We start from the raw sequence: 13,398 nt of genomic DNA on the forward strand, positions 1-13,398 counted from the left end.
TGATGTTATGGTTCTCTACTCTCATACCTTCAGTTCCAAGGGTTCTGCACTCTTCTGTACCAGAACTCAGGACTTCTGTCCCTTGGGGGTGCTGTCTATGAACTATATGTGTGCTGACTCTTGCTACTACCCTTCCTTACTTCATCATTCCATTCCTTTGACCACCCCTTCATTCTTTGTATCATTCTATGGTCTCTTACCCTTTATCCATCCCTTCATTCTTTGTACCTTTATCTTTGACATTCCTTTCTTTCATTCTTTGTGGCTCATCATTCTTAGTGGCTCATGCTCTCTGAGTGCTCTTGTGTAGTTTAGTATATATAGGTGTACAAGATCAGACTGGTCCTGTAGTCTTGATCTTGTCTACTCCAGGTAGTCCTATACTCTTAGGCTCACTCTATATACTCTACTCTTGTCTCACTCTCTCTCTCTGCCTGTTCTGCAAGTTCTGACTACGTTCTGGTGCTTGTGTCCTGTATTTCTGTTGTGTAGGATAGTTGTAGCCTGGGTCCCCTTGCTGAGCCTTTGGGTCCCCTCTACACTGTTGCTAACAGTTAGGTTAGTAGTTTCTAGTATAACTTTGTCACCAGGCTAGTAATCCTTGGCTGTGAACCTCTTCTAATCATAGTTCTACTTTATAACCTGTGCTACCTTTTCTAAAAGAGCTTGTACATCCTCCCTAGTTCTGTACATCTGTTCTACAAAGTCTGTTACAGATTCAGAACTGTTGTTCTGGTTTGGAACTGTCCCCTAGTATGGATGTCTCTTATGATTGAGGAAGAATAGGGACTGTCCTGTTATAGAGTGTTGCTAGTTATTGTGTACAAATTCTGTCAGAGCTAGCTATTCAGACTAATCTGATTGTTAATAATTAATGAACATCTGAAGGTAGAGCTTGATCTCCTGATTGACTCACTCAGTTTGACTGTTAGTCTGTAAGTGATAGGTAGTAGAAGGGTTCCCTTGAATTCTGAGAAGTACATACAAGTCCTGTATGAATTTTGACTTGAATTGTAGTCTACAATCATAAATGAGCTTTCAAGAGAGTCTGTACAACTAGAAGACATGATCCTGATAAATGTATACTATACTTTCAGAAGTGAGTTCTGTTTGGGTCAGAACTGTGTGGACTTGCTTAGAGAATTGGTTAACAATCATACAGATAGTATTGTAACCCTAAGACTTAGGTAGCTTACTAATCAGGTCTACTAAGACTTCTTCCTAAGAGTGATCCAGGATCTAATACAAATGTAGGAGAGCCTGAACCCTTGTCTGGTGGGCCTTAGTCTGTTAGCACATATTGTAACTAGTCACATACTTTAGGATTTCCCTCTACATTCTAGGCTACTAGTAGTTCTGAGTAATAAGTTCCTGTGTTTTGTGTTGGCCTGAATGTCCTACAGTCAGATTGTTGTAATAAGCTCAGACAATGTCCTCTTACAGCTTCTGATCCTTTGGAACATACAGTTGGCCTTTCTAGTAAACCTGTCCATCATTATCCTCCTCCTAATCCCTAGCCTACTTCTCTAGCTACTTTACTACAACCTGGTCCTGTGTGTGTCTTAGAGCTTACTGTATACAGGTGATAAAGTCAACATTCTTAGATTTGAGTCAGATCTCTTAGATTGTCTTAGACACAAAACAGGAATTGTCTAGGAGAACAAGATTTTTGTTATCATTCTCCCCCCTTTTATAACCTGCTTGTCTTAAGAGTAAATCAGCTTTTGTTATTTGTGTTCTGAGTTTGTGAGTTAGTACAAAGTTATAGTCCTACAGTTCTAACATCTAACAGACTTAGTAACAGTTGAGCTTCTGAGACACTTAGAAGTACTAGAGATTAAGGTGATCACTCTAAATCTCAAACTTCTGTATAGTACTAAGGAGATATTAATACTACTCCTCTAGAGAATAAACAATTGTAAGAAGTTCTTTATTATAGATAAGGTAGTTCTGTTCTGTTGTAGAGAGGGATTCTGATTGGAACACTATTGGACACTACTTTCTGTCAATGAACTAAGACAGTACTACTCTATTTGTAAAGTCAGAAGAGTTGGCTTCAACTTGGAACTTGTCTACAACTGTCAGAACTACTAATACAGGCTTGCTAGTAATAGCCTACTTGAGGGACTCAAACACAGACTGTTACTAATCATTCTATTACTAAGGAGCATCTTTACTGGTGAGATTGTAAAGGGGCCAGACAATAGTACTAAAGTCTTGAATGAAGCATTAGTAGTAGTTTACAAACCTAAGGAACACTTAGACCTGTTTCAGGTTCTAAGGTTGTAGCTAGTTCCAAACTGTAGTTACCTTTACTAGATCCATACAGACCTCTCCTCTACCAATCACAAAGTCTAGATAATCTACTGACTCCTGTACAAAAGAGTACTTTACTTCTTAGAGGAACAGTTTATTATCTTAGAGCTATTGTAGAACTGTTTAGATTAGTTAGTAATAGTACTCAACTGTCTGAGTGAAGATCAGAATGTTGTTCAGATACACACTAACATACTCTAAGTTAATCAGATCTGTAAGGATGTGATTCATGAATGACTAGAACATTGTAGGTGAGTTAGTTAGTCTAAAGAACATTACAGTCAGTTTGTACAATCTGTGATTAGTTTAGAATGTAGTCTTCTACTCATTTCTGTCTTGAATCCAAATATTATTGTATCCCTATCAAACATCCAACTTAGTAAAAACCCTAGATGTATGTGTCTTATTAATGAGCTTCTGAATCAAGGGGAGTGAGTACTTGTTTTTAATAGTACCCTTATTAAGACAACAATAATTCTAGACTAGGTAGAGCTTCTCATCTTTCTTTTTAACAAAGAAGAAAGGGGAGGCTATAAGGGACTTTAAGGGTCAGATCTGACTGTTCTAAAGATTTTCCTGAAGGAACTTGTTGAGCACCTCCTACTTGTCTCTGTTGAGTAGGTAGACCTTACAATCCTTAAGTTGGAAACTCTTAGTCAATTCAATTGTATAGTCCTAGGAACAGTATTCAGGAAGCTAGTTGAATTCCTCTTTACTAAAGACTTTAGGAAACTCTCAGACAAAATCTAGTAGGTTGAGTCTATGTGTGTTCTAGAGTAGAGTTATTCTGAGAGGGTTCCAGACTAGTTCTGTCTCAGACATCCTTCAGATTGACTCTATTCTACCTTGACTAGAATATGTATCTACATATCTATCCTAGTCAAAGAAGAACAACTGGTCACTTTCATCAGAACTGTTAGTAACATTAGAAGTATCTGTATCCACTTAGAACAGTAGTGTAAGGTAGCTGTAAGACTCAGGACACTGATTGAATGTGAGTGTCTACTCTAACTAGTTAATAGTAGGGTTGTGAGCCTTGAGCCATTTGAATCTGATGAAGACATCTGTCTTTCTAAGGTTAGTGACTCTGAACTCAATACTTTCCTTATAATCCTAAATGGTTATTTATAGTTGGACAAACTCAGTAATCTGACTATTCTGGTTCAGGGTTCTGTCTGTATTGTATACTAGGATCAGAAGTAGAATACATTAAGTAGGGAGGTAGTGTTCCTACACAAAGGCCTTATTAATGTACAAACTAGTGTATCTACTATCTACTAGAGCTATTGTTTGGATCTGGGGGGATCCTAAGAAGGGAGTTAAGAGGACAGGAACCTAGAGCTAGTACCTGAAACATTCTCAGATAAACTGCTACTTGTTCTAAAGGGAATGTACAGCTTGTACAGTCTTATTGTCTGAGAGGGTAAGTATATATACTAACATTTCCTTATTAACCTCTCTCTTTTGACAAGGACAGACCTATGTCCTCAGCTGTGAACTCAGCTGAGGCCATCCCTACTTAATACTATAAACAAACTACTGAGTAGTAAACAGGGCTGGGTAGTATTCTAAACATTCTAAGATCTTAAAATGTAGAAGTAGTAGGTTAGATTGTACAGATTTAGACTCAGATAAAGTGTAAAGAGAAGAATCAAAAGAATCAGGAGAAATAGGAGAACTATCTACTTTTGTTTTCAACTTTTTTCTTTTTAATAAATAATTTTGTTAATTTATTTTTTCTACTTTTTCTGCTTTTTCTACTTTATTTACTTTTAATTCTACAGTGTCTATTGAATCAAAAGTAGCTATTAAAAAATTTGAGTCATAACTCTTCAGTACTGTATTTACTGTTAGGCCTCTACAAAATCCTAGAGTACATAGTCAGAGTCTAAGAGTTCTGAGGTGACTTCCAGATTTGTAGAAAAGGCTTCTTACTACAAATCCTACTCATTACTCATTATTACTCTAATAACCTAATAGATGTGCTATTACTTCTACAGACAGTCCTTAATTTGGTGCCCTAACTTTCTGTAGGTAAAGTATGCTCCTTACTTTTAGGCTTCTCTAATGTCTATTAGAACAGATTGATTGTGAATTATAAGTAGATTGATCTGAGGGCTCAGAACTGTTAGAGCTGGACACATGTACAAATGTTCTGTACAGACTTAATGTATCTAGGCTACAGCTTAGTCAAAGGAAATAGTGTACATTTTCTACTTAGTGTAAGTGACCAGTTCTAGTGTCATTCTAAGGATCTTATTAACTAGTTCTGGGTGAAGAGCTTTTTTAAGTATTCTAATAAGAACATTATCAAACCTGAGCACAAATCCTACCTTCTGGGCTAGAATATTGAACTCCTGAAAGAAGGTATTAGTAGAATGTTTACTCTGTCACAGAGATACAAGCTTGTTCTGTGTATTGTGCTTCTTATTCAGATTAATAAAGGAAGTACAGAGCTGCTTTATAAATTCTGAATATGACTCATTGTTCTAAAGTCAGATCAGGCTTCCAATCTGATGGCCTTTGATCTAGTTCTAGGCCCAGGTGGCTACATTACCTTCCTTCATGAAGGAGAGGACAAATAGGACACAATTAAGATCTGAGGATAGATCAGTCAAAGTAGCAGCCACATATAGTTCAACTTAGTGTTAGAAGTCCTTAAAGTGCTACCTATTAAAGTCTAAAGGGTAAGCTATATACACTTTCTTTCTAGAACAGGTTGCAACTTCTGGAACAATTAGAACAGGTTCTGAAGGGGCTGAGAGTATGTAGTTGATAAAAGCCTCTTAGATAGAGGTCTGTATGTATTAAGCTAGTTCTACTTGTAACTACTGATCTGGCAGGATAGTAGGGGTAGTAGTTAGTGTAGGAGGGTCTATGTTTACACTATAAAGGAATCAGCACTAAACTAAAAGGGGTAATGAATAGAAGAAGGGTGGCAAAAGTTTAAAAGGGTTTAGAAAGTTTAAAATTTAAAAATGTAAAAGGGTCAGAACAAAGAAAAGAGATTGATGTAACAGTAAGTACTGATGCTCAAAATGTAAGAGAGTTGTAGGGTAGTAATGAGTAGTCTTGATCTGATGTCAGCAACAGTGTAGAGGGGACCTGAAGGCTTAGTAAGGGGACTCAGGCTACAACTATTCTATACAACAGAAATACAGAACACAAGTACTAGAACATAGTCAGAACTTGTAGAACAGGTGGAGAGAGAGAGTGAGACAAGAGTAGAGTATATAGAGTAAGCCTAAGAGTACAGGACTACCTAGAGTAGACAAGATCAAGACTACAGAACCAGTCTGATCTTGTATACCTATATATACTAAACTACACAAGAGTACTCAGGGAGTATGAGCCACTTAAGAATGATAAGCCACAAAGAATGAAAGAAAGGAATGTCAAAGATAAAGGTACAAAGAATAAAGGGATGAACAAAGGGTAAGAGACTATAGAATGAACAAAGAATGAAGGGGTGGTCAAAGGAATGGAATGATAAAGTAGGGACTGGTACAAATGGGTCTATCTGCAAAACTATACTACAGATAAGCATTTCCACAGATAACTTATCTACAGATGAAATTCCTACAGATACTGTAGTTTCTGTGTATCTACAAAAAAACAGCCAGAAATTTGTAGGACTAACTTAGACAAGTAGAAATCAACTGTTGTTTCTTATACAATCACTTGTGATACATTACAACTGTGACTAATGTCACACTTAGGTAATTAAAACAATGTGAATTTTTTTATCAGCTAGGCTAAGCACTCAAGTGACTCAACTACAGATACTGTGGTAACTGTGGGAAAATTCATCCACAGATAAGCTATCTATGGATGGGTGGTGCAGATAATAGTGGCAGATGCTGTGCCAGTCCCTATGATGAAGTAAGGAAGGGTAGTAGCAAGAGTCAGTATACATATAGTCTATAGACAGTACCCCTGAGGGACAGAAGTCCTGAGTTCTAGTACAGAAGGGTGTGGAACCCTTAGAACTGAAGGTACAAGAGTAGAGAACTGTAACAACATACTGTGTAGTAATCACAGAAAATTGCAAAGTAGATAGTTGCTTCTTTACATATAGCTATATGAGACATCTGATTACATTTGAGTATTCTTACTAGAGGATTATATATAAAACCCATAAACCCATTTTCAGACTGGGAAACTGAATTCATTCTATTGGTTTGACAATAAGTTGGCACATAATAAGATGTTTATAACTGGAGACTGTTTATATTACACTTCATTGACTTAGTAGTGTTGTATGTATTAAGATGGTCAGATGCACTTGAGACAGAAGGTAGAGCTTCTAAGTACTTTCTGTACCTGTAAATTGATACAGTATGCATGTCTCTTCTGTGTGTTAAGTTATTCACAAGTATTGGTGTATTATTATAATGTATTCTACCTGCAAGTAATCTATCATTGAATCAATACTAAAATATATACCTTCCATCCTATTGTACACGTCTAAACAATGGCTGTAACTGTCAACACAGCATTAAAATAAAGATATCAAGGCATTCTACATTGCCTATAAGCAAAGAATTACTGCTAATTAAGGGGAAGAATGAAATAATAATTACTTATATTTGTACATGAGGTGAATGAAGCCTACACTCTACCATTCAATATGTTTTTCGCCTTTCTTCTATGTGTAATGATGGACATGTATAAAATTAACTGTAGGATCAAAGTCCGACACTGGGAAGTATGATATCAGAGCATTTATCCGTCAAAATCATCACACAGAATATGGGCTGTACATTGATCTTCTCATCAGTGTGTTGATAAGTTAACACAGTATCATCAGTATCAAAGTTCTGCTCGAGAACTGCAACCAAGTTCTACACCAATTTACATCAATCACTCCTCCGAGTTAAGATAACAAGCAAGAATATTTTCTGTCTTCGCTCAATTGAGTGTGAGAGTAGATCCGCAGTCAAGGCACACCAAGCCGAGCTAACTCGTGTACTGAGCATATCAAGCATATCAAGACATCAAACTCGAGTGACGGCATCAACGCGAAACGCTTATCATCGACACGTAGGTTTATATAAAATTTATGTTTTTGATGCACGCCCACACAAAGCGCAGGCAAAGATAACGGAATGCCGAAAGGAGTAAATCCGACATTTGCCCCTGATCGGCCGAGGGTGCGCTTGGAAAACCAAATGACCCGAAGAAGGAATCGAGCAGCCAGATCTCAGGAATCAGGGGGGCACACATGTTCAGGAGGTCTTGTGAGATGTGAAGTTGTTTCTGTGGCGTTCCGAATCCGCACGTCTACACCTGAAATATACCCTGCTGAGCCTGCTTGAAATAATTCACAACCAAAAATAGGTGCAGAGGGAAGTGAAGATATTTATTTATAGAATACAATCGGTCAGACAAGATTGTTTATCGGTGAAATGCCTGGCTTCCCTAGTTGATACTAGTAGCGTCGATGATGGGAGATGATATACAGTCCAGGTGGTGAGATGGCCGAGCGATGATTGGATGCGACGTGTGATGTGAGGCACGGGATGGTTGATCGCAGAACGGACCAAACCATCCAAAGCAACAAACCCGAAAGTTATACAAAACTTAAAGGCATCGTTCATTGGAAAGAATTGAGTGCATCATTTCTCGACTCGTTCTCTGCATCTCTCAGTCGCTCGCTCTCAGAAAGCCTCTCAGCATGGCAGCAGCTTCTAGCTCATACCATAGTAATCATACTCACACCACCAACAGAGAAGAGGCGCATACGGGTATTAGAACGATCAGCAGGATGCGATCTTCCGCAGCAAGCATGACCTCAACGACTCGGAGTATCGGGGGGTTCAGCATAGCTACGATAAACACCAGCAGTTCTCGAGCGAGGAGTGCGATTAGTGCGATGGCGACTCGATTGGCTAGAGCGCTGAGCCGGGACGGAGCTTCGATATCGATGTCGTCTTCGTCCGGAGCTTCAGGATCTTGTGGGTCTGCGACGGACGTGTCGGTACGGACTACACAGAGCCACCAACAGAGAAAACGGTACGGTGAGTGGCAACTTTCTCTCGTGCGTGCAAATTGTTGGAGCACAGCCCCTGTTCAGGGACGGAGCGGAGAGGGTATAGATAAGCGCGTCGTGCGTGCGGCGATAAGCATACACCCAGAGCCTCTCCACATACACTCCGTCAACGTCGACACCAAGTCTAATTCTTATTTCATTTCTTATCTTTGGGCGTCGTGTCTCCTTATCTCTCTCTCTATTGTTTCTGTGCTTCTCCCGCTCACGCCCGGTTCTTGTGCAGTACATATAACACCACTCGCTGACAATGGATGACTTTGAAGTTCGTACTGATACGGATCATCCCCGTTCTCCTTCCCGTGGCAGGAATAATGTCCGTCTTTCCTCTCTCCTTTCTCTTCGTCCTCGTCTAACTTGCTTTCTTCTGTACACTCTCTTGTGATAGTACTCTACTGGACGCGGTGGCGCAGGCAACATCCGTTCTCGTTCTCGGTCCGTAGACCAAGACAACGCCTCTCACTATTCTGGCTTTTCGGGACAGAGTCAAGATCCGGGCAGCCCGCCCTCGTCCCCACCTCCGCGCGGACGTGAGCCGATACCGTACACGAAGGATCCTGTCTCTCATGTCGGGAGAGGTGGCGCCGGCAATTACTTGCCTACTGTCGTGCAGAGTGAGTTAACGTTTCGTTTTCGTTCGTCTGACTATATGCGCCCTCCTTGAGGCTTTCACACTTTGGTTTTATTTGTGGTATGCTTTTGTTGTGTTTTTGGTTTCTGTATTTCCATTCTGTGTTCTGTGCTGGGAGGGTGCAGCGGGACGACTGTTGAGGTGCGTCAACGACCTACGTCAAGGGACCCTTCGGACTCATCGGCCGACGACTGTTCCAGCCTCTCTCTACTTTGCACCTGTTGTCGGATCATGTGTGTCGTCTCTCGGCTTGGCTCTCCGTATGGTCTGCGTCAGGCGCACGTTCGATTGCGACATGTGGCATATGGATCATCCATCACCCTGGATGGATTCAGAGAGTCAAACGTGTCTACTCGGCCGACTGGTTGCTGGGTGCATGGATGCTTCGGACGAATACACGAGGGTCTGAATCACACACGTCTTGTCACTCTCGATTTATCGAGGTCCGCCGAAATGATTCAATGCCAATGAATCAATTGTGCCATTTTCGCCATTCATTGTGATATTCGGATTTATAGCTTGGTTACTTGGGCTATAAAGCCCCTTTTCCTCTTCGTCTGCATACCAGATGTTGTGTCCGCCTGAAGCGAGCCACTCGAATACTGATGAAGTTATACGTTATGTCTCCAGGTATTGACCCTGTTCAATCCGCGCGCGACAGAAAAGTGCTAGAAAAACATGAAGGGAGTCCGAAGTTCTATGTACGTCATTTCCAGCCATTTCTCCTTAATCTTCTTGCTGATGACCTCCTATTCATTATGCATTGAGTAGTCCACTGGCCGAGGGGGCGCAGGAAACATAAGGACGCCAGAACACTCGAAGTCGCGTTCGCGCTCTCGTGGCGCTGAAGCACGCATTGCTGAGATTGTAGCGGGAGCGGAGAGGTCTGTTTCGCGTGGCCGTGGTGCGTTTTCCCTCTCTTCTCCTTCTCCTTTTTTCTCCCTCTGCTTTTGTTATAATCACTTTGCTAACTGCATTGACATCTCGTCTTATTAGCTAAACATTCAACTGGCCGAGGAGGCGCAGGTAACATCACAGGCGAAACTCTCCACGAAGAAGGTCCCGAACTAGACGCATACGAACGACGCGCATACTCTCCAACCTACATCAGCAGCAGCAATCCAATTCACTCTACAGGCAGGGGTGGGCTCGCGAACGTCACAGCGCTCGCGTCCCCACCTATCGAGTACGCGGATGGAGGTGTGTGGGACGGCACACAGGGGAATATGATGGTTAGTACGGGAAGAGGAGGGGTGGGGAATATCAGGGAGAGGACGAGGAGTGCGAGTAGGGGTGGAGGGCCGAGGAGCGTTGAGAGGACAACCTCTAGAGGAGGTGTGGAGGGGGAACACTCACAGCAGGGTGTGATTGGGAAGATTATGGATCGTGTGAAGGGACGAGGGGGAGGACATCCTCAACCGGGAGGAGGGGGAGGGAAGGGAGAGGAATTGTTGGATGATGTGGAGAGTTTGGCGAGGAGTGCGAAGTGAGTGAGGTGACATTGCGTGATTGTTCGTTGTTAGTGCTCGGATGTCGTGCATGTGCGTTTTGTGTGAGTATCATGGGTGTATGCTGTCTGTCTATTTTCGTGTATTGTATTTGTATGATTGATGGTTTTATTCTTGGTCAGGATGTACACTCCTGCACGCCACGACCGTGAATACGATCACTGGCATGACGTGCGCTCCTCTTCGTTAGTCGTCATCATCCGTGCCATCTCATTCGTTCGTCGGACGACGCAATACTTTGCGTGTGTACCAAGTGCAATGTGTAAATGTGTACAATTTTATAATTCCCATCACCATCATCGCCACCATTGCCATCATTATCATCTGTGTTCCCCACCATTCCCTTCTTTTCCTTTCCTCTTGCCTATCTTATTCATGATTCCTTTCCCCCCCTTCCAATCGTGTACGATCATCATATTATCTGGACACGAAATAAAGTACTCTATGTAGTTCACGAGTTTTCCCTTTCCTTCCCTCTCCTGTTTCATATTAGTTCGTTAGTTGTACTCGTCATGTCTATACGATTTCATCTCTTATTTCATAGGCCTCTTTCTGTCTTTGTGTGTTTGTCCTACCATAACTAAGTGTGTCTGCTCCATTATTCACTAGAGCTGAAGGACAAATGATTTCTACTCAATTTGAAAGATAGTTATTACTATTTGCTGTACACGACAAACTCAATAAGAACTGCATTGAAGGATGCAGGCAGGTAAGCAAGTGAGCGACTGTAAGTTCTATTTATTCAACTATTACATGAGTGTAACAAAACTCTCAAGTTTAAGTACTAGTTGATGAGCTACACTCTCTCGCTCTTTCTACTTCTTCCCGTCCTTCGAAGTCGAAGCCCTCTTTTCTTGCTTTCGAAGACAGTTTTCTGCACTCTCTACAAGGTACTGCAAATCATCGTTTCCCCTTCCACCTCTCAGGTTTCCATCTCTTAACAATTTATTTAGCCCAACTAGCCTGTTTTTCTGACTTGCACAAGGTTCATTACTGGAAACCTCTGAGGTTATTTGGGTTAATGGGTTAACTTTTTCTTCATGAGTCTCGCTGGTGGGCGGTTGTTGACCCTCCTTCTTGCTTTCAGGAGCTGAACTACTTGACATGATTGTATGCTGAGAACTAGTACTAGTTGTATAAGGGGCAGTTGACAGTCTGTTACCATGGCCTTTTATACACTACTGTAGCATGCAAAGGTTAGATAATGTAATCAGACTAGTCTCACAAGTGCAAAGTTGCATCAGCTATACGTGATGTAGAAACAAAAGCAATGCAAATACACTAATACTCATAACCCCATTGTGTAATATTAGCAAAGCTAGCACCAGATTACATCTGCGATCGGTAGTTGTTATGGGAATAGTAGTATTTGCGTTATGCACAAAGTCTGTACACTGAAGATTAACATGACAGAATTGTAACTAATAAAACTTCCACATTCAAATATACTAGCACTGTCTACATAACACACACACACTCTCTCTCTCTCCTAAGACTGGTCCTTAGAAGATGATGCCCTCTTAGCTTGTTTTTCCATACATTTTTCTACACTCCCGAAAACATGTTTAAAATCGTCACTACCTTGATCATTACCTGCTCTATTCCAGTTGGCTAGCCTTTCTTTTTGCCAACCACAAGGGTCACCTGGTACAGGGTATTTGGTTGAGTTATACAAAGTGTCAAGTTCATCATTGAGAGTCCTACTGGACTTGCTAGAGGATTGTTGATCCTCTGCCTTCTTTTCAGAACCTGAACCACTTGACATGATTGTATGTAGAGAACTACTGATAGTATAAGAGACAGTTAAAGAACTATTGTCAAGATCTTTTATACATCTCTGTAATAACTCTATTACATAATATAAGCAATGCTAATACCATGTGAATGTCTGCAATTCATGGTTGTTATAGGGACAGTTGGACTTGAATTGTATGTGTGTGCAAAGTCTGGAAACTGAAGATTATAATGATAGGATTATTGCTAGAGAAAGGCAAATTTTAATGTAGTGTAACTAGGATACTATAATGAAATTGCTTATTGTAAGTACTCTGAATGAATACTGTCTATCTGTACACTCTTTTCTTATACATTTATATAACTGACAACTTTATTCCTTGTTAGAATGAAAATACTATGACTACATTTATAAAACACTCTAACAACTCTGTCTCTCTGTCTCTCTGTCTCTCTGTCTGAAAGAATGTAGGGGAGACATAACACTTAAATTTTAAGAATGCTACTCTACTCTTTATATATGCATTGACCCTAAGTCCCTAAGGGTCAAACACTCCCCTACAAGCCTGAACAATCTAACTAACCTGTGTGCTAAGACTAATAAGATTGATGAGGTGCTTGATCTGTGTAGTGTATAAGGCTTTTGTAAGGATATCTGCTGCCTGATTCTCTGATTGAACATAGTATACATTGATGTAGTTGTTCTGAATATAACATTACACAAAGTCCTTACATAGATCAAGATGTTTTGTTTGTACATTGAAGGCAGATTCTTCGGATTTAACAGTTTTGATTGTGCCCTGATTGTTGTAATAGATTGTCAGTAGTGCCAATTCTGTCTGTAGTACTTTCTTAGTGAGTCATTTAAGCCAGATGGCTTCTTGAGTTGTGTATGCCAGCACTTGCAACTCTACTTTATAAGTCAATAATAGTACCAAGTTCTGTTGTTTACTAGTCTACAATATAGTGCTTCTCCTGAATTGGAAGACATATCTGTTGATCAATTGGTGACCTTTAGTCATTTGGCTGTTAGTATTACAGTATCCTTGTAATGTAGGCAGCTTTGTTCTGCCAAGATACAACCAGTAGTTTGTTGTTCTGTGTAGATATTGGAAGTAATGCTTTACTGTATTGTAATACTACATACTAGGTTTTTGTAG

General features: G+C 40.6%; 1 protein-coding gene across 1 annotated transcript; it reads left to right on the forward strand.

Annotated features, from left to right (window-relative positions):
• The first annotated feature begins 9,030 nt into the window (after window positions 1-9,030).
• FOMMEDRAFT_18497 (uncharacterized protein) lies at window positions 9,031-11,073 on the forward strand. Its single transcript, XM_007264430.1, has 5 exons — window positions 9,031-9,137; window positions 9,197-9,697; window positions 9,768-9,900; window positions 9,993-10,548; window positions 10,627-11,073. Exons 2-4 carry the CDS (start codon window positions 9,617-9,619, stop codon window positions 10,484-10,486), a joined length of 708 nt encoding a protein of 235 aa, XP_007264492.1. The 5' UTR covers window positions 9,031-9,137; window positions 9,197-9,616; the 3' UTR covers window positions 10,487-10,548; window positions 10,627-11,073.
• The last annotated feature ends 2,325 nt before the right edge of the window (window positions 11,074-13,398 follow it).

Source organism: Fomitiporia mediterranea, assembly GCF_000271605.1.
Source record: "Fomitiporia mediterranea MF3/22 unplaced genomic scaffold FOMMEscaffold_4, whole genome shotgun sequence".
In the NCBI taxonomy this organism is placed as follows: Eukaryota; Fungi; Basidiomycota; class Agaricomycetes; order Hymenochaetales; family Hymenochaetaceae; genus Fomitiporia; species Fomitiporia mediterranea.